Source organism: Pleurodeles waltl, chromosome 8, assembly GCF_031143425.1.
Source record: "Pleurodeles waltl isolate 20211129_DDA chromosome 8, aPleWal1.hap1.20221129, whole genome shotgun sequence".
Lineage (NCBI taxonomy): Eukaryota > Metazoa > Chordata > Amphibia > Caudata > Salamandridae > Pleurodeles > Pleurodeles waltl.
Window position 1 is genome coordinate 259,626,507 of NC_090447.1, and position 22,508 is coordinate 259,649,014.

The 22,508-nt window shown below is 42.4% G+C and overlaps 1 protein-coding gene across 2 annotated transcripts in view; it reads right to left on the reverse strand.

Annotated features, from left to right (window-relative positions):
• LOC138249903 (ATP-binding cassette sub-family C member 2-like) overlaps window positions 1-22,508 on the reverse strand; it is a 546,861-nt gene that overhangs the window by 268,758 nt on the left and 255,595 nt on the right. For both annotated transcript variants that reach the window (XM_069204120.1, XM_069204121.1), the window contains one exon: window positions 20,234-20,371. In XM_069204120.1, the coding sequence (XP_069060221.1) occupies window positions 20,234-20,371 (138 nt within the window). The remainder of the gene's footprint in view (window positions 1-20,233; window positions 20,372-22,508) is intronic.

Below are 22,508 nucleotides of genomic sequence, written 5' to 3' on the forward strand. Positions count from 1 at the left end.
AAGCTTAAGCAGTCTGTGGAAGAGGGTGGGCTTTACATGCATGTGCTGGGCTTCAGCGAGAGGAGGATGATGTATTTGCAAGAGTGCTCTGGGGTATTTTGGTATATTGTTTAGAGGCCCGTGGAACACAGGTGGCACAGACCCCCAGTGAACAAAGTAAATAGAATGTCTTTGCCATCGAGCAGGATTTTTTAGTAAAATAGTTCCAAGATTGACAAAGAGTGCACATGCATGATTATGCACAGGCATTTTCAGCAGCACTGAAGCATTTTCCAATTGCCATGAATTTGGAAAAGAAGTACAAATAATAAAATAACAGTAAGTGAGAAGACAGGGAGCAACAGATAATACGGTGTAGGTAGAATACAGCAGATAAGGAATGGGTGAAATCCTTCTGGAAAAATTGTAATAAATTAAAAAAAACACGGAGCTTGCAGGGGAGCAAAGGATGAGTTGGCGATGAGAACAGGAAGGGCAGGGTGGGGTTCATAGGGAGAAAAAGCAGACAGAAAGAGAGCGAGGAGAGGAGACATGCACTCCCATAGATGGTTGAAGGAAAAATAAACATTGGCATTAAAATAAATAATTCAAAAGGTGTAGAAGGTGGTATAGGGAGGAGGTATGGTTGAGAAGGAGGTAGGAAGCCTTTTTGGGGAGAGCCAAGATGTTGTGTGGGGGGGGGGGTGGGACAGGCGGGTAACTATGCATCTGTTGGCTCTAACGAAAGCAATTATGTTTAACAAACAAAATAATACAAATAAACAGAATGAGGAGGGATCGATTTTCAAAGGGTGACGGTGGAGGGAGGTTGAAAATCTTTAGAGAAAGTGAGTATAGCAATGTGGAGGGAATCAAAAGCATAAAGAACAGATAATGGATGGAATCCTGATCAATGCAAAACATTCACCCCAGTCACAAAGATCTGCATTTAAGCCATTGTTTTTTTGCCCACCATGACATCTTAGTTTGGATCCGGCTGTATGCAAATCAGTCTTAACCCAGTTCCCCATGGAAAGATTCCAGGCCCAACTGCCAAGCCAGGTCCTCCCAGGACTGGAAACAAGTATCCTGGGTCCAGTTTCAGAGCTGCACCCTTCATTAGTCAGGCTAACTAGAATCCACTGTCGCAATGAGCACCGGACCCACGTCTGGGCATACCCTTCCCACATAGGGCAACAAAACCAAGGAGAACAGATGATGGATGGAATGCTGAACAATGCAAACATTAACCTTGATCACAAAGATCTGTGTTTATTCTATCGTTATATTGCCCAACACGCCACCCAAGTTTGTACTCAGCCGTATGCAAATCAGTCTTGACCCTGTTCCTCATGGGAACAGTCCAGTCTGAACTGCCAAAGTCCTCCCTGAACCAGAAAGAAGCATCCTGGCTCATAAATAAGATTTAAATATGTCTCCAGGTCACATGGCTGACGATGACAAAAAAAGACCAAACACAGAAAAGAAAGCACCCTAATTGACACAAATCAAGTTTTGATTAATATATAAGATAGCAAAACAATGTTTTTTCAAAATTACTTTGTTATTTCATAAATGAATTAATTACTAAGCACTCCACGAAATGTAAACATTAATATGAATAAATGTATGACATGCAAAAATGAGACACAAAATGAATCAGAAAGATTTAAGTAAGTGCCAACATGAGATCATGGTGTCCCATTAGCTAGCACACAGAGTTTTTCAGTTCTTATTTTCAACAAATAACTCCCATGGAGGGGGGTTGCGCTCTAATGGTCCCTAAGAGAGTTCATATAAGTAATGCGTCTTCACTATAAATATTGGATAAATGTCCTGTATCGAACACACTCCTTGAATCTTTGTATCTGCTGCTGATGCATTTTGACCCCCTTCACATAGACATAATCATTTTATAGAAGTCGTCGCCAGGTGTTACCCTTTGTAAATGCAGATACTGTATACCACACAAATACAATAATCAATAGTGTACATGGGTTTACTGTTGCCATTGTCTGGTTTCATTTGGAGGATTACGTGCATACTCGGCATGAGTCGAGAACATGTGTGCTGTGAGTAAAAGCAGTAAAACTAGTTGGTGCGATGCATGCATGCTCCTCAACCCAAATCCTACATGTAATCAAACATGAATGCTCATCCAATTGCTTTGATTAAATTGCGTGGAGCCAAAAAAACAATCAAGAGCTGTTAATTAGTTCACTTTCATGCGATGTGACTCTTAGAAATTGCACTTGCTTTGGGGAGGAGGGGTTGAATGGGGAGTGCTTTTAGGGATGATTCCTGTATGGTTCGCTGCCTGCCCACATCTAAGAATTTAACAGGTATCTCCTTACAGGAGCCGCAGAGAATGAGTGGTGCTGAGAATAAGCTTTCCTGCTGCTCTTTAAAGTGCAGGACGTTGCAGTCCTTCCTTTATTTTTACAGCGAGGTTCTGGAAAATGCTGGAAATAGCGGATGATTTTAAATGAGGGTGAGGTCATCTGGAACATTTCGTTTGTTGTGATGTAGTCTCAACATGGCTAGTGTCTCTTGTTGTGATAAAGTCCTTCTTTACGATCTACATCAAGATTCCAGAAATTGATGGAAATTGCTCCTCTTCATGAGAGAAAAGGGCATCTGAGAAATGTTGACTGTTAGGCGGGGAGGCAGAAGGCAAAACTGGGATTTTTTTTAAATAAGCACTGTGGTCAGTGTATTCAGTTTTGGCTCCATATTTCAAGCTGCATTGTTTGGTGCAGAAGGACATTCTCGTCCGTCTGGCACATGTAGTCTAGCTTGAGTTGTACACGATTGGTTGATTCTAAAATTCGAAACTTTCAAGTAGCACTTTAACATGAGTTTGTGTTTGTATCCAGGATTGGCTCCATGTCTCAAAATGCATTGTTTGTCTAGTGATGAAGGGCATTGTGGTACGTGTAGTCTTGCTGATGTAATGCACATGAATGCCTGATTAGAAACAGGTAAGTGATTTGTTGTAAATAACGTGTAAAGGCGGTGAACTGTGGTTCCCCATGTTGTAGTTTTATACCACTATATATCATGGTAGAAATATCGACCTGCAAAAATATTGCATCAACGATATGGACCACCAACATTTCATCAAGGTAAGTAGATTTGTACTTAAAAAGAGACCATCTGTACTTCTTAATATATACCTACCCCAGTGATAAGTTGGTAGTCAAAACTGATTTTGGAGGTAGATGTTTCAAACAAGATATTGTGACATACATCTTCTCTATATAACAGGAGAAGAAATTGCATCTAGTAATTGTTACAAGCTATTTATTATTCCTATTTAGGCAACACAATAGGAATGCGTTGCCTCTAAAATTGTACTTTGAATAATGTTTTCTTCCATGGTATCAGTATGACCAAGGTCATTTGGTACTTGAACAATTCACAAATGGACTAGAAGGAATATTGAACATGACAGTTCAGGTTGTGATTGCTCATTGAAATATAGATTGGAAGTATAATTGACAGGAGGAACATGGAGATACATTTTATGTCTGATGATGTTTTAGGCCCTTCCTGACCTCTTTTAGATCTCCCACCTGGCCGGCACAGTTCATGCAAAACCATCTTCTTGCTGCCTCTCCCCAAATCCTGATTATTTCAAATCCTTCTTGACTATTGTTTTGCACAGTGCGGGATTAGAGAAGGTCATAATAATGCTAACTCAACCAGTCATAACCTAGGCCCTGGTGGCTTTCAACAGCAGTCCTGCGGCACGTCTTATTAAGTCTGCCGACCTACACCTTCCAGCACTAGCCCGTTCTGCAAAAATGATATCACTGCTTCTATCTGTGCTACCAGAGGGTGCAGTTGGGAGCCCCAGCCCTCTACTGTTAGCCACCATTTGGGCTTTTTTTTACAACTCTTCCACCCTAACCTCAAGGCCCAGCAATGCCGCGGGGCACTTACCATGAAAGTCTTCTTGAATGCTTGCCACCACGTCCATTTGGAACAGCCATCCTTCCTCCACTTGGACCTTCAAGTCTAATGTCACGGACACAGTTTCTGCTGCCATGACCCTCTCCCTCTTGCCCTCCAGTCAGGCCTACTTTGCACTGGATGATTTATCCACCCATCCAATATCCCTTTCTCAGGTCAGGTCATGCAGTAAAAAGAGCCCCCCCCCCCCAGCCCACAGCCATCAGCTGCACAGAGAGAATGGATCATATTATCACACCAGCGGTAACCATCACGGACGCTGTTTGCTCCACTCTCAACCAGCCCCTTTCAGTGTCCTGATTGTATGAATGACACCCTCCCTCTGCCCTGGGGGTTTATTTTTAGGTGGCTGCGGAAAACAAATCAAACCTTCTTCCTAGACTACCTACTAAGAATGTGGCTGGTAGATGCTCACTATCTTGGTAAACCTGCCCCCTTTAGATATTCTCCTAACACTGCTCAAAGGTGGGATGTATTGAGTGGGAGATAAACGCCTCACAAATTACATCTTAGGCTGAATGTCCTGAGTGACTGTAATACTTAGATTGGCGTAGGTGGACTGAATACCCTGTCTCAAGGCACTCCATTCGGCAGTCCAGATATAATCTGCGATTGGAATGTAGTGCCCTGCTCCGTTTGAAGTACCCGCACAAGAGCTGATAATTGTTCCTGCATGTCATTCTGACAGCCCTGGTCCATTTAACGTCCAGTATTTTGTGTTTCTTTCCATTTGTGGTTTCTTATGGCCATGCCTGCTCCTCCCTTGTACTCTACCTTTTTGTGACTTAAAGGGAGGGAGAGAGTAGTGAAGTCACCGATTGGCTACCAGGTTTTAACAGATAGTCAGGCAGTAGAGAAACTGATTTGCCTTCACTATAGTGGAAAAACCAGGGGACAGATATGCCGTCACCTGGTTGGGAGATGCAGGGCTGCTTGCACAGGTTACCATCAGCCAGACTGAACCCTGTAATGGGATGAGCCCCTAAGCCCCCCCTCTTCCAATATCCATTTGACTGCAGTTATACATAATCTGCAATCTTCGTCAGATATTAGATTTTATATCACAACTCATTATAAATGAATAATAAATAATCTTGAACCAAATATGGGTTTACATCCTCAATTATCTTTGGTAACTGGTTTGAAGCTATATTGTTATGAATGTTAATAAAAACTATCAGGCAATAGCTGTCCAACATAGTTATACAGTTATTTGAAACCAATATACGTTTCATCTGCCTTAAAGTTTGTGGAAGAACTGTTTACCGGTAATATTAATTTTCGTACTACTTACTGTGAACTGCTCCTTTAGTCTTTTCAGCATACAGTTCCACTTAAAACTGTAATTGTAAGTTCACTTTGACTTAATAACTTTATTATTTGCTTCGATGCCTCCTCTGCTTCTAGAACAGAAGCAGTTAAAGCTCTTTTTTTCTTACCATAGGATACCTGATTACTATCAGCATATAATGTTATATACTCAAATGTACAAGTGTCCACAGATTCTATTTGAGCTCGTACTGTTTCACCTGCCACACTAATTATCCTACATGCATTTATACACAATGATTGTTCGCGGTATTCCCATTCATTCCATAATCTTGCTCTGTTATACTGTTTTGTTGGCATTTGAAACTAAATATGACACAGTTAGAGAAGATACAGTCCTTTGTCTCAGCACACACTGTAATATAAAACAAAACTTTGAGCTTACAAAATGTGTAACTTCATTTCAGCCTAATCAAAACTAGCAGGCTGGTTTGTGGGAGACTCGGGCCTGCCACAAACACCTGCATATTGCTTGTCCCGGGGGTCTCTTAACAGGAATAGCCAACGTTGGAGCAATTTTTCTTACAGTGCTCTACACATTCAATTGGAAAGAACTGTATACCTAAACTAAGGCAGATCCTGCATAATTTGACTGCACTGATCATGGGACATAACAATAGCTTCAGCCTTCCTAAAGAAGAAGTAATGCTGTATTGTGCTTTATAGCTCCCCATCTCGTTAATGATAAACTGATTTAAAAACATTCACAAACAGAATAAACAAGGTAATATGCAAAATCACCGACCTGGACCAGTAGGAATTTATTCAAACTAAAATTATGGAAATCTGTACAAATATCTCTGGCATTAATCTTGGCTCATCATTCGACAATGCAATTTAACACTGACTCATGTCAATTGGACCTAATTTTATAAATGTAACAAGGCTATGGATACTGAGGAAATATGGCACAGTCTTCCAGAGCTCCTCATCACCCCAGCCTACGTGTGGCCCAGTTCTGTGTAACGGAGTAACTCAGCAGGCAACAACACTGCAATGCAAGGTGGCAAAAGTAGTGTATGCAGAAACTTCCACCTCATTGCTCCAACTGGCTCCATATCAATGCACCACCTTCAACATCACCAATCTGAAGGCTAAGCAGGCATAGCTCTGAAACTATCACACACAGAGTAAAGCAGAGACTATCTCCTAATAATTTCTAACTGGACTCACTTGCAGCTGACTGCTAGTGGTAAGGGGGGAGAGTGAGGCAGAAACAGCTGGTGGATAATCAAGGTCCTGGTACTCCACAGTGTAGTGTCTTTGATTTCATGAATGTTAGAAATTGGGTCTCTAGTTGGCAGAGATTTGCACCCTGTCCCAGTAGGGACCACAATGCTAGGGTACGCTGGATTCACAAATTAAAGTAACCTGTGCTCACCCTCTGGAAGTTTGCACAAAGCAGGCAGGCTTAACTTAAGAAGCAATGTGTAAAGTATTTGTGCAACCCCTTCCCCCACTAACACAATCGACACACCATAAAAAGACTCCATACAGGTTTAGGAAAATAGATGAGGTTTATCTCATTAAAACAGTACAAAACAGACAAAAATCAAAAATATCAAGAGGCATTCACTTCAGAGTACATCAAAGTACTGCTTTATGTGGGGCTAGTTTTAAAGCCTTTCCGGTATTTGGAAGAACTGGTTTATCCCACTGCGAGGAGCGCAGTGAAGAAATGTCAGAACCGTTTGGGTCCGGGTGGGGTAGTCAGACCAAATAAAAAGGGAACTTGTCCCCGTCTGTGAGGAGCGCAGTGAAATCCTCAAGACTGTTCGGTTCCAAGCTGAGCCAGACATTGCACAGCTGCGGCCGTGGGCCGAGACAAAAGGAAATATCTGGTTAGTGATAGTGCCGCACTGGAAAGCAGAGTCGGGCTAGAGCGCAGCTCGTAACTCCAGAGAGGTGCAGGCGCATACAGCTCGTACCTGTTGCCTTGGTAATCGGGCGGGGCACCTCTGACAGAAAAGACACACTCAGCAGGTCGATGTGGTTCTCGAGGCCAGGCCAACCTAGTCGGGTGGTGATGCGTGGTGCTCCCAGGAGGATCCTCGCAGTAAGAAGGGTCCACCCCTAGCAAAGGGGAATGAACAGGGCAGGTGTGCGCCGCACTCTGGCTCTGGCTAATCTCTCAGGAAGTCTTTCCCAAGTAGGGAGGAGGTCTTTAACGAATGAAGTGGCAGGTCCAAATTAAACTGCTCACGAATTCTGTGATGAATTGTGCGACAAGTTCTAATTAAGCCACTCATGAAGTTTAAAATTTCATCAGCCAGTTTTCCTCTATCCATTTACATCAGACAAATCACACCACATTAAGCATCAGAGAGAAGAAAGCAAACTCATATTTTTCCTCTAGAGGGGACATCATTTATGTAATGGCATAGAATTGTCATGAACAATTATATCGGGATTGTGATAAATGCAGAAAGGTGGTATGTGGAGTCGCAAGTCCATACTCCTCTAGATGCCTCAGATGCTTCGAGAGATAAAGACAGAGCCCCTTCAAACTTCGGCAATATCCTCTTGGCATGATCGGGCATGCCAGTTCCAACTTTACTCCCACAGACTAACACCACAGCACAGTCCCTTTCCCCTAAAAACACACTGAGACAAAATGTCCAGCTGCCACAAAGAACATTTTATGCACCCTCAGAGGACTAACATCAGAGGCCTTACCAACAACAAACACCCCCAATGTCAAAACCTGCCCGACAATCACTCTTTATGTAAGCAATCACAGGTAGAAGCACAAAACATACAACACTAGTGGATGCCATGTCGAACGAGTCAGATCTAGACATGCTCCTGAAGGTGCTCACTGTGCTCAAAGTATCTTTATTGACTACTGAAGAAAGCACAATGGAGACCTCTTCTGAGCTGTCGTCTCTAAGAAATGATATAGCCACATTTAACACCCATATGATGTAGGAGAGGCAAGTGAAAGTCAAACACACGATTTCTGTGGGTGTAGACTGGGAACAGTACCACTAGCAAATGAAAGTAAAGTTAACAGAACTAGAAGACAGAAATTGGAGAAACAATGTTTGCTTCTTGGGAATATGAGAAATGATGGGAAAGGATGACATGATGGCCTTTCTGAAGAGCTTTCCTCCAGAAGCTACGTGGCTATTGTTTGACCGACCGCTAGAATTCCAAAGTATGTACAGAGGAGTCTGAGCATCGAATGGTGGTAAATTGAATACCTTGAGAAAAATAATAATATGGTTCCTTCAGCACCCAAAGGGACGGCAGCTGCTCCAAGAAGCAAAACATAAAGGGGCATTTGTGCTTTTAGATCTCAACATATATGTCTCCCATGACTTCCCAAATGAGACACAACAAAAAAGAAATACCTTCTGGCACAGAGGGCAAGGCTTAAAAAGATGGAGGTTTGCTATAGACTTCTTGAGAATGGTTTTGACCCTCCTTGCTTGTGCAGTGTATGTGGTTAAAAAATCGAACTCCTTCATCACTATCTTCCTGTTCAGGTCTCTGCCCATATAACAGGCTCCGTCTGGAGCCTAAGTCAACCCTGTCAATTGCTCTTTTTATAATCTCTTTGGGGTAGCCTCTGTCCTCAAATCTCTAAACCATAATTTCCTTTTCAAGGATGAAGGCCCCTGCTGTACTGCAATTCTTCTTAGATCTTAATAGCTCAACATACACTACATAACATTGGGTGCATGAGATTCTTTGTAATTGAAGCCATCTTTCCCAAAGCACAGGGTGGTAACAGAAAGAAATCCCTAAGGAAATTGGAGCCCCAGTATATCCTGGACTTCGATACTGTATCCCAACGGGGGCTGAGCTATGATGAAGAATTGGCCTCCATTTGAAGTAGTCTACCACAATAACATTTTCCGTTTTGCTGAAGATGAATGTTTTGAATGGTTTTTAGCAGTGTTTTAGATGACATATATGTTCATTTTGTTTTTTGTTCACCTTGTTTTACAGGTCTCCACGAGGTGATGGGGCATGCATGCTAATCCAATAGGGATGCACAGTGTGGTATGGTAATTGTCTTAGTGTGATGCATATTGCTTGATTTTTATAGATTAGGTCGGCGTGTTCACTTAAGTGTCTATGGTCTTGCAAATTAGCCATATCGGAAATACTTCACTTAATGCAATTTATGAATGGAGCTATATGAGGCTGGGGCCACATGCTTGTCATTTAAGAAGTATGTTAGTTTACATTTTCCTTTTATTATAGGCATGACTTTAATCATGTTATTCTATGCATCTTCTGCTACCCTGTTGGGCTTGATTATACATCCTGTATTTTGTTTATGTCATCTGTGAATACTGTATTGATGAATAACCACATATGAGTTGTAAATAATTTGCCAACTTGACAAGTTTATTACTGTTCACGCAGGCTGTTGCCTTGTTTGTGCTACCCGTTCATTATTTAGGTTTGATATATTGTTTTACAATGCTATGATTTATTTTGATATGCATTAGGTGTTGGAGATGACACGTTTTAAACATTCAATAACAGTATTTTACTGTGCACAGACACGTTAAGATGGCACCGTCTTTGTATTTTTTTCAAGTGATGAATTTATCTTGTCCATCTTCGATGTTCATGAGCACTTTTTCTGTTTGTCCCTCAACTATGTTATTCACGTATGTATGTTGAGGCAGGCGAATCGCCATTTTACCCGTGATCAAGGTCCAGCTAGGCCGAAACGCATTGGGGAGAAGCCTCCATTAAAGCCCTTGTGAGCAACTGTGAGAAAGTAGCCTCTTTCTAGCCTTGTTACCCCCACTTTTGGCCTGTTTGTGAGTGTATGTCAGGGTGTTTTCACTGTCTCACTGGGATCCTGCTAGCCAGGGCCCAGTGCTCATAGTGAAAACCCTATGTTTTCAGTATGTTTGTTATGTGTCACTGGGACCCTGCTAGTCAGGACCCCAGTGCTCAAAAGTTTGTGGCCTATATGTATGTGTTCCCTGTGTAGTGCCTAACTGTCTCACTGAGGCTCTGCTAACCAGAACCTCAGTGGTTATGCTCTCTCATTTCTTTCAAATTGTCACTAACAGGCTAGTGACCAATTTTACCAATTTATATTGGCTTACTGGAACACCCTTATAATTCCCTAGTATATGGTACTGAGGTACCAGGGTATTGGGGTTCCAGGAGATCCCTATGGGCTGCAGCATTTCTTTTGCCACCCATAGGGAGCTCCGACAATTCTTACACAGGCCTGCCACTGCAGCCTGAGTGAAATAACGTCCACGTTATTTCACAGCCATTTTACACTGCACTTAAGTAACTTATAAGTCACCTATATGTCTAACCTTTACCTGGTAAAGGTTGGGTGCTAAGTTACTTAGTGTGTGGACACCCTGGCACTAGCCAAGGTGCCCCCACATTGTTCAGGGCCAATTCCCCAGACTTTGTGAGTGCGGGGACACCATTACACGCGTGCACTACATATAGGTCACTACCTATATGTAGCTTCACAATGGTAACTCCGAATATGGCCATGTAACATGTCTATGATCATGGAATTGCCCCCTCTATACCATCCTGGCATAGTTGGCACAATCCCATGATCCCCGTGGTCTGTAGCACAGACCCTGGTACTGCCAAACTGCCTTTCCTGGGGTTTCACTGCAGCTGCTGCTGCTGCCAACCCCTCAGACAGGCTTCTGCCCTCCTGGGGTCCAGCCAGGCCTGGCCCAGGATGGCAGAACAAAGGACTTCCTCTGAGAGAGGGTGTTATACCCTCTCCCTTTGGAAAATGGTGTGAAGGCAGGGGAGGAGTAGCCTCCCCCAGCCTCTGGAAATGCTTTCATGGGCACATTTGGTGCCCATTTCTGCATAAGCCAGTCTACACCGGTTCAGGGACCCCTTAGCCCTGCTCTGGCGCGAAACTGGACAAAGGAAAGGGGAGTGACCACTCCCCTGCACCTCCCCTGGGAGGTGTCCAGAGCTACTCCAGTGTGCTCCAGACCTCTGCCATCTTGGAAACAGAGGTGCTGCTGGCACACTGGACTGCTCTGAGTGGCCAGTGCCACCAGGTGACGTCAGATACTCCTTCTGATAGGCTCCTTCAGGTGTTGCTAGCCTATCCTCTCTCCTAGGTAGCCAAACCCTCTTTTCTGGCTATTTAGGGTCTCTGTCTCTGGGGAAACTTTAGATAACGAATGCAAGAGCTCATCCGAGTTCCTCTGCATCTCTCTCTTCACCTTCTGCCAAGGAATCGACTGCTGACCGCACTGGAAGCCTGCAAAACTGCAACATAGTACCAAAGACGACTACTGCAACTCTGTAACGCTGATCCTGCCGCCTTCTCGACTGTTTTCCTGGTGGTGCATGCTGTGGGGGTAGTCTGCCTCCTCTCTGCACTAGAAGCTCCGAAGAAATCTCCTGTGGGTCGACGGAATCGTCCCCCTGCAACCACAGGCACCAAAGAACTACATCACCGGTGAGGAGGTCCCTTGAATCCAGCAACTCTGTCCAAGAGATTCCCACAGTCCAGTGACTCTTCAGTCCAAGTTTGGTGGAGGTAAGTCCTTGCCTCCCCACGCCAGACTGCATTGCTGGCAACCGCGACTTTTGCAGCTACTCCGGCCTCCGTGCACTTCCGGCGGAAATCCTTTGTGCACAGTCCAGCCTGGGTCCACGGCACTCTAACCTGCATTGCACGACCTCCTAAGTTGTTCTCCGGCGACGTGGGACTCCTTTGTGTGACTTCGGGTGAGCACCGTTTCACGCATCCTCGTAGTGCCTGTTTCTGGCACTTCTCCGGGTGCTACCTGCTGCTGACAGGGCTCCTTGTCTTGCTCGACGTCCCCTCTGTCTCCTGACGCAATTTGCGACATCCTGGTCCCTCCTGGGCCACAGCAGTGTCCAAAAACCCTTACCGCACGATTTGCAGCTAGCAAGGCTTGTTGGCGGTCTTTCGGCGGGAAAACACTTCTGCGCGACTCTCCACGGCGTGAGGGATCCGTCCTCCAAAGGGGAAGTCTCTAGCCCTTGTCGTTCCTGCAGAAACCTAAGGTTCTACAGTCCAGTAGCAGCTTCTTTGCACCCGCAGCTGGCATTTCCTGGGCATCTGCCCATCTCCGACTTGCTTGTGACTTTTGGACTTGGTCCCCTTGTTCCACAGGTACCCTCGACTGGAAATCCATCGTTGTTGCATTGCTGGTTTGTGTCTTTCCTGCAGAATTCCCCTATCACGACTTCTATGTCCTTTGGGGAACTTTAGTGCACTTTGCACTCACTTTTCAGGGTCTTGGGGTGGGCTATTTTTCTAACCCTTACTATTTTCTAATAGTCCCAGCGACCCTCTACAAGGTCACATAGGTTTGGGGTCCATTCGTGGTTCGCATTCCACTTTTGTAGTATATGGTTTGTGTTGCCCCTTTCCCTATGTGTCTCCATTGCATCCTATTGTAACTATACATTGTTTGCACTGTTTTCTAAGACTATTACTGCATATTTTGGTATTGTGTATATATATCTTGTGTATATTTGCTATCCTCATACTGAGGGTACACTCTGAGATACTTTGGCATATTGTCATAAAAATAAAGTACCTTTATTTTGAGTATAACTGTGTATTGTGTTTTCTTATGATATTGTGCATATGACACTAAGTGGTACTGTAGGAGCTTCACTCGTCTCCTAGTTCAGCCTAAGCTGCTCTGCTAAGCTACCATTATCTATCAGCCTATGCTGCTAGACACCCTATACACTAATAAGGGATAACTGGGCCTGGTGCAAGGTGCAAGTACCCCTAGGTACTCACTACAAGCCAGTCCAGCCTCCTACATTGGTTGTGCAGCGGTGGGATAAGTGCTTTGAGACTACTTACCACTCTTGTCATTGTACTTTTCATAAGAGAAAAATATACAAAACAAGTTCAGTGTATATACACATAACCAAAAAGTTTTGCATTTCCTCTTTTCACTCTTTTCTAAGTGCTGAAAAGTACTTCTAACTTTCTAAAAAGTTCTAAAAAGTTTTAAAAGTTTTTTTCCCTGTCTTTCTAAAAGCTCTGACAAACGTTTTTCTCTTTTTCTATCACTTTAACTCTCTCTAAAAATGTCTGGCACAGGCCAAAATGTTGATCTGTCCAAACTTGCATATGATCACCTTAGCTGGAAAGGAGCAAGGAGTCTCTGCATAGAGAGAGGTTTGAGTGTAGGGAAGAATCCGTCCTTGGAATTGTTACTTAACATGCTTAGAGAACAAGATAAGGCTAAAAGTGCCCCATCTGTTGAAAAAGTAGCTAATGGTTCCCAATCTGATCCAGGGACTCCCCCAGGAAAAGATTCAGGAAAGAAACTTCCAAGCCTGCCCATTACTAGACAGTCTAGCATAGTTGGTACTGATGTTGAGTCACACCATACAGATAGTGTTGTCTCACATCATAGCAAGAGCATTCATTCTCATCACAGTAGAAATGATGTTTCTGTTAGCCAAGCTGTTAGGGTGCCCTCTGTAAGGGATAGGTCTCCTTCTGTTGCTGGGTCCAGCGAATCTGTAAACATCGGACACTGTGCATTGATATTATATGGGCTGCGGACCCATGCCTGGGCTGCCATACTGAGGTCAGGAGCATTGGCGAACTTTGGTGTCTGATTGATATGGAAAATGTTACTTACCCAGTGGCCATCTGTTCGTGGGATGTAGTGCTGTAGATTCACATGCTTTGCATAAGTCTGCCATCTAGTATTGGGCTCGGAGTGTTACAAGTTGTTCGGAGAAGGTTTTCGAGTCACGAGATCGAGTGACTCCTCCTCTCGGTAATAATGCGCATGGGCATTGAGTCCTCTGTTAGATTGTTTTGCCGCAGGAGAGTGACGTAAAGAGTGTACAAGTGTATATGTACATATAGTAAAGAAATGAGATGTCCATGCAATGTATATACATATTTACAATATATAATACTACAACGGCCACAGGCTTCCGGGGGTAGGGAGGGCGCATTTGAATCTACAGCACTACATTCCACAAACAAATGTCTACTGGATAAGTAAATAATTTTGTTCAATGGCATGTTTAGTTGTAGATACACATGCTTTGCATAGACTGTAAAGCAGTCCCTTCCCAAAAATAAGCGGTGGCTAGCCTGTAGGAGTTGGAGTAGATTGAAATAGTGTTCTAAGCACTGCCTGTCTAACATTTGCTTGTTGGCAAGATAACACATCCACACAGTAGTGTTTAGTAAATGTGTGTGGTGTAGACCATGTGGCTGCTTTACATATGTCTGCCATTGGTATATTTCCTAAGAATGCCATTGAAGCCCCTTTTTTCCTAGTGGAATGAGCTTTAGGAGTTACTGGTAAACTCTCTTTTAGCTGTAAGATAGCAAGTTTGTATACATTTGACAATCCATCGTGCCAAACCTTTTTTTGGAAATGGGATTACTTTTGTGAGGTTGTTGAAATGCCACAAAGAGTTGCTTGGATTTTCTGAAATCTTTTGTTCTGTGTATATAGTACATGAGAGCTATTTTAACATCAAGGGTGTGAAGAGCTCTTCCAGCAACTGAATCTGGCTGTGGAAAGAAGACTGGCAATTCCAATGACTGATTGATATGAAAAGGTGAAACCAACTTTGGTAGGAATTTTGGGTTTGTCCTAAGAACTATTTTGTTTTTGTAAATTTGAAAGAAAGTTTTCTCTAAAGTGAACACTTGAATTTCACTAACTCTCCTTAAAGTGATTGCTACTACAAAAGCAACTTTCCATGATAAAACCTGAAGAGGGCAAGAATGCATGGGTTCAAAAGGTGGACCCATGAGCCTGGTCTGGTGAGTACAATATTAAGATTCCACACAGGGGCTGGTGGAGCTCTAGGTGGAATAACCCTTTTAAGACCCTCCATAAAAACCTTTATTACAGTAATCCTAAACAGGGAAGTATGTTGTCTGTTTTGAAGTTAAGCAGCTATTGCTTATAAATGGACTCTAATAGAGGAATATGTGAGGTTTGCTTTTTGTAAGTGTAGCAAATAGCAAACAGTATCCTGTACTGATTATTTAAGAGGGTCAATGTTTTTAGGCTGACAATAGTAGACAAACCGCTTCCATTTAGCTGCATAACATTGTCTAGTTGTGGGTTTGCGTGCTTTCTTTACAATATCCATACATTCTGGTGGAAGTTGTAAGTAGCCAAACTCTATGAGTTCAGGAGCCAAATTGCCAGGTTGAGTATGCTGGGATTAGGATGTCTGATTTGACCTCTCCTTTGAGTCAACAAATCTGGTCTGTTTGGTAGTTTGCGATGTGGTACTACAGACAGGTCCAATAGTGTTGTGTACCAATATTGACGTACCCACGTGATAGCTATGAGTATCATGGTTAGTGAGGTATGTTTCATCTTTTTGATCAGAAATGGAATTAGTGGGAGAGGTGGAAAAATGTAAGCAAATATCCCTGACCAATTCATCCATAGAGCATTGCCATTGGCTTGAGGGTGTGGGTACCTTGATGCGAAGCTCTGGCATTTTGTGTTTTCTTTTGTGGTGAAAAGGTCTATTTCTGGCATTTCCCACATTTGGAAGTATTGTTGAATCACCTGTGGGTGAATCTCCCATTTGTGTACTTGTTGTTGTGTCCTGCTTAAGAGGTCGGCTAGTTGATTGTGTATCCCTGGGATATACTCTGCCACTAATTGAATGCAGTTGTGAATTTCCCATTTCCAAATTGTCTGTGCTAGAAGAGACAATTGTGATGAATGTGTCCCCCCTGTTTTTGCGGATAATACAGTGTGGTCATATTGTCTGTCCTCATTAATACTATCTTGTGTGTGATTTGTGTCTGCTAGTAATTCCAAGTGGTTTATGTGATAAATTTGTTGGATTGAGTCCCATTCTCCCTGTATAGTGAGGTTGTTGAGATGAGCCCCCCAACCTACCATTGATGCATCTGTTGTGATTATGGTCTGAGGCAGAGGGTTCTGAACGAGCCACCCTTTTGATAGGTTGGTGGAAATCCACCATTTCACAGAGTGGCAAGCCTGGCCGTCCAACAACACTAGATCCTACATTTGACCGTGTGCCTGTGACCATTGTTGAGAGATTCATTGCTGTAATGGTCTCATGTGGAGTCTGGCATTCGGTGCTATTGCCATGCATGAAGCCATCATCCCTAATAGTTTCATCACCAGTGTGGTTGTATTATAGTTGCAATATGAGATTGTGAAATGCTTGAATCCTGACTGGGTTTGGGTATGCCAATGCTGATTGAGTGTTTAGAATTGCTCCTAAATACGTTTGTACTGTATCTGTGATGGTTGCAGGTGAGATTTTTGGTAATTGATGGTGAATCCTAGATTGTGTAGGATGTTTATGGTGTATTGAGTATGTTGTTGACAAATTTGAAGTGTACTGGCTTTTATAAGCCAGTCGTCGAGATATGGGAAGACATGTATGTGTTGTTTCCTGAGGAATGCTGCAACACCGCTATGCATTTGGTGAACACCCTTGGTGCTGTTGTTACCCTGAATGTTAGCACTTTGAACCGGTAGTGCTTTCCTGCTAGATACTTTCGATGTGCTGGATGTATGGGAATGTGGAAATAAGCATCCTTGAGGTCTAATGTTGTCATGTAATCCTGTTTTTGTAATAGGGGAATGACGTCCTGTAGAGTGACCATAAGGAAGTGTTCTGACAGTATGTATAGATTTAGGGACCTGAGATATAAGATTGGTCTGAGTGTACAATTTTTCTTGGGTATGAGGAAATACAGTGAGTATACTCTGGATCCTTGTTGGGATATAGATACTGTATCTATGGCTCCTTTGAGCAGTAGTGATTGTACCTCTTGTTTTAAGAGAGTGAGATGCTCCTGAGTAAGCCTCTGTGAACGAGGAGGAATGTTTGGTGGCATGGAAATGAGTTCAATGATGTACCACTGTAGATAGAATTTTACCAGTCTTCCTCCCACAGGAGATGTGTGCTCTGTGGCGATGGTGAGAAAGTCACTGTTTATTTGATTGAGAGGAACCTCTGGAGGTGGATGTTTTACCTCTTCCTCCATTCCTCTATAGGAGCCTCTAAACGATCCTTTTGTGTAGAATTGTGAGGAATGTTTTTGTTGGGAAGTTGCTGTTTCTGAGGCTGATGGTTTGAAACCCCCTCTAAACTGCGTTCTACGAAAAGTACCTCTTCTGGGTGTGGTAAATAATGCACCCATTGCTTTGGCTGTTTCAGAATCTTTTTTAAGTTTGTCTATGGTTGAGTCGACTTCTGTGCCAAATAACTGTTGTTTGTTGAAGAGCATATTTAACATAGCCTGTTGTATTTCAGGTTTGAACCCTGAACATCTTAACCAGGCATGTCTTCTAATAAGCACACTTGTGTTAATTGATCTGGCTGCTGTATCAGCTGCATCCATAGTGGATCTAATAGCATTAGATATTTCTTGCCCTTCAGTTACTATCTGTTGGCCCCTCTTCTGGTGTTCTGGAGGACGGTACTGCAAGAGTTCTTCCATCTCATCTCAGTGGGCACTATCATACCTAGCCTGTGAATTTGCTATCCCCCAATGATTTGCAGCTTGTGAAGCTACTCTTTTACCTGCTGCATCTATTTTCTTACTTTCCTTGTCTGGAGGAGGAGCATCTCCTGTGGACTGACTGTTGGCCCTTTTTCTTGCTGCGCTAACTACCATTGAGTCAGGTGATAATTGAGTTTTTATAAACACTGGGTCTGAGGGTGCAGGTTTATTTTTTTTTATCTAGTCTCGGAGTGATAATTCTAGCTTTTCGGGTTCCTGGAAAATATCAGAAGTATGTCTGAGGATTCCTGGAAGCATTGGAAGACATTGATATTGTTAATGTGTAGACGCTAGTGTGTCGAAAAGAAAAATCTTGTTCTATCTGATCTGTATGCATCTGCACATTATGACAGGTGGCAGCTCTGGCTACTATTTGAATGTATGCAGTAGTGTCTTCTGGTGGTGAAGGTCTAGCAGGATATAAGTCTGGATCATTTGGCAGAATGGGATCAGGATCATATGTATCCCATGGATCTTTGTCCTGCTGGTCATCACTAAAGTAATCCCTGTGTGGTGAAAGTGAGGATGCGTGTGGTGACAACTGTGCTTGAAATGTGGGTTGTGGTGATGGTGTTGGTGGTGTGAAAGGAAGGGCAGGAGAATGTGGTGGTAAAGGATGCTTGTGTTTTGTAGCCTCTTCCTGCTCTTTATCCTTGGAGACCTTTAATGATGGAGGTGCATCCTTTAAAGTGTCTTTAAAAGTCAATTTCCTCTTAATGGTCTTTGGAGGGGAAGCAATTATTCTTCCTGTGCCCTTCAGAATGTGTAGTTTTCGCTGTTCAGCGTCCATCACCTCTAACATAAGTTGTATGTACAAGGATTCATGAGTAGAAGTAGTTTGCTTGCTACCTGTGTTTTTCGACTCTGAAGGTTTATGTGTAGAGTGCTTTACTCAAACGGAAGACATCGGCTTCGAAGGTGGTATACTTTTTTTGGCTCCGAAGCTGTCCCTTCTGATTTTTGGCTTGATTCCAAGACTCTTGTCGGAGTCTGTTTGGTCGATGCCGAATGCACTTTAGTCTTTAATCTCGGTGCCAAACCCGAAGGTTAGTCACTCGGACTCACTTTTCGGGTCCTGCCATAGCCCGAAAGCAGTGAGGACCGATGACTAGTGCTGGAGTCTTTTTAAATATTTTTGTGTGGTACGATGGGGCAGTTGTACTCACGTACTGTGCTGGAGGTATGTAGTGGCTATCACCATCCAAGAGCTGATCGGAGTCAGAGTCTTGGATGGAAAATGTTGCCCCTTGTCAAACTTCTTCCTGTGAGTTTTCTTCAGTGAAGATATCAGGTGTGTCTTCTGTAGATTTGGACGCCATTTTGAGACGGTGAGCTCTATGGTCCCAGAGAGTCTTTTTAGATCTAAATGATCTGCAAGCGTCACAAGTTTCTTCTCGATGATAAACAGAGCTTGCACATGGAATTTTGATTGATGTATGGGAATTTAGCGTGACACCGAGGACAGAATCGAAATGGAGTTCGTTCTATCAGCCCGACATTGAAGTAGGCCCTAAAAGGGCGAGGCCCTTTTAATGGCGAGAATTCGACCCCGACTGTGTAAATCGGATCGAGTATAGATGGAAAACACGATCCAAACAATACTAACAATATTATAGAAAGTTAGAAAAAAGTTCAGAAATGCCAAACCGAAGATCCACCGGAGCGAGAGGATACACGTCTGAACCCGATGGCGGAAAGAAAACAATCTAACAAAGGACTCAGTGTCCATGTGCACTATCACTGAGAGGAGGAGTCACTTGATCTTGTGACTCGAAAACCTCCTCTGAACAAAAAGCAACTTTTAACACTCCGAGCCCAAAACTAAAGCATGTGTATCTACAGTTCCTCTGTTCTAAATCCATACCTCCTCTGGAATAGGATTGCAATGTTCACTTTATTTATGCATTTTCTTACTAAAAATGATGAGATCTTGTAAAACAGAATTAGCACTGTCTCCATATGTCTTCCAAAGACTGTCTCTAGCTTTTATCCTTTTAGATAATTTGCAAAATGACCTGTTACTCTAGTTGAAGCTGTTCCAATGAGTTACAGAGTGGCAGTGCAACATCTGCAAATTTTATGGTCTACAAAAACACATGCTTTCTACTGCAGACATTTTACATTATCTCAGATAAAGAACAAACAGTGATCTATGTTTTGATTCTACGGCCCTCCAACTGTCAACAGAAATCCGTAGATAGAATTCAGTATAGCATGTGAAGTAAAATTAGAAAGAAGTGGTTTCAGATTTTTTTGCTATTTTATTAATCCTAAATAGTTTAGATTATGTTTTCCAAGGTTACATGTCACACTTAGTTTCACAGAGAATTAAAAAGGGCTATTTGTTTTAGAACAGTTATAATATTGGCCACCATAATACCAAATTTGAAAAAGGTTTTGATTTGCTGAAGAATAGTGAAGAATGGTGCTTACCATGAAAGGTATACAGGTCAATGTCAGCATAGAGAACGTTGTGAGGTAACCAGAAAGTTTTAACACATCCATTTCACTCTCTCTGATTTGCGTAACCCGCTTCTGGTATGAAGGTTCCCAGGCATAAAGTTTCAGAATCTAAATAAAAAAGTTGATCCATTTGTTTATTGAAACTGTACTATGTGAGAAGAAGAAACAAATTCCTAAACGGAGAGTTATAGCACACCAGTTCTATGTAATATTAAAATATACACCATACAAGCCTTTAAATACCTATCTATTTATTTAATACAGTCTATTTGCAGGATTAATTACTTGTGGCGGAGATAGATAGTGAGAGGAAGAAAGCCACTAATTAAGTAGATGCTTTCAAAATAAATGTATGTAGAAATTAAACAAAGCATATTTGTTTCAAGTAATATAAAATCTTAATTTAAAGTTCTTCCAGTAAACAGGGTCAGACGGTTACACCTGGTAAAATTTTATAGGATGCTAAATGTGAGGTCTTTACAGTTCATGTGTTTTGCACATATTAAACCTAAATACTCATAAGTGCCGGGCCACAGGAAAACAGGTAACTAACAATAAAGCAAAGAGATTAAAAATAGTTCAGTAGATTTCATCAGAAGTTTCAGGTAGTTAAGATGTTTGATAAAATGCAACTAACAGGCAAATATAATATCAATCAGGAAAACACTAAAATAATATACAGTTATATGATTCACTCACATGAATGATAATGGCAAATTTTAAAACGTGGTTTTAGCACTCTTCTAAAGGGAATAAGCTAGTTTGCTTTTATTATATGAGTAGGCAGACTATTCCAGACTTTTGAACCACCAGTACAGAATCTCCTCTTTCCCTTGCATTTAAAATGTGAAGGAGGGACCATTACTCCCTGGGAAAATTACTCCATTTACTGACTGAAGCATTCTGAATGGTACAATGTTTTGTAAAAATATTTGGAAGTCATTATGTGGACGCACAATCCAAACAGCCTTTATGGAGCATAATTCTGCACTGGCAATCAATTAAATTTAAAAAGCTCAAAATATTGGCCTGTACAATGCATGCGCTCAGTGCTTAATTTGTAAATAAAAAGGTGCCGGTGCTCAAACCCCTTCTCTTAAACACTCGGTTGCTGCAATGAAATGTGCGAACAGGTAATACTGAGGCAGCTTAATCCCGAAGCCATCTCGGGCCTCTTTAATCCATTTAAAACCACTTTCTGCCCCTTCATCTTACACTTTCAGCTTTCTGCTTTCTCCCATTGTGACTCTTTCGATTTTCCCTTCCTCCCTCTATCCCAAACGTGTCTTTTGTTCGCTGCAAATGCTTGAGGCAGAAGACTAAGCACCGGCCCTTAAAAATAAGGGCCGGTGCACAGCACCGGAAACAACAAGCGCAAATTAAGCACTGCATACGCTCTGTTTGGATCATTGCAGGAAAATCTCTTAAACATCCCCTGTTGGGACATTGTGGCTGACCCATTTTCTATCTTCTGTATTATTAAGGTTCACTGATTTGATACCTAATTGCATAACAGTGATATGATTTTGATATGTTCCATTTCGTTTTTGGTGGGTTTTATCAAGACGGGGGAGGCCATATATCATGTTTAGATAACCAATGGATGCATTTAGCCAAAACCTAACTCTGCATAGATTTATCTGACATATTATAAATGTGGGTGACAGAAACATAAATATAGACACGGGACTCTGATTTGTTGTTTATTTCTTAAGCGAGCAGTGAATTTTCATTGGCAACAACAAACTCTGCATGGATCGAGATATCACAAAAGCGGGTGATTAAATCAGTAAAGCAGACGTGGGCGCCTTTGTTGAGTATTACTCATCAGATTTTGTGGCGCTTTTAAACATTGAGCAGGATATTTCACACATCCGCACACTTTTTATCTAGACCTGAGATTTAGCAGGAATGATGATGGTATCTTGTTTAGTAGATCTCATACCCACTTGCACACATAAAAGAAAATGATTAGAATAGAGACATGTGACTAAGTGCGCGTTGGTACCGTTAAATTTGCTCTCTGTGGAGCGATCGTGGTCCCCATTTGTATCCACCACTTCTCATCCTGTGTCACTTGTTAGTCTAATACACGAGGAGGCAGTGTAAATACACTTCATGGTTCTAGTCTGGTGGCAGCAGAGACATGGAATGTCAGGTGACCTTTTATAGTTGGTGCAAGCACTCCCTCATGCTGCTTGGGAACAGTTGCTAATGGTCTATAGGTACTGGACACAGTTTCCAG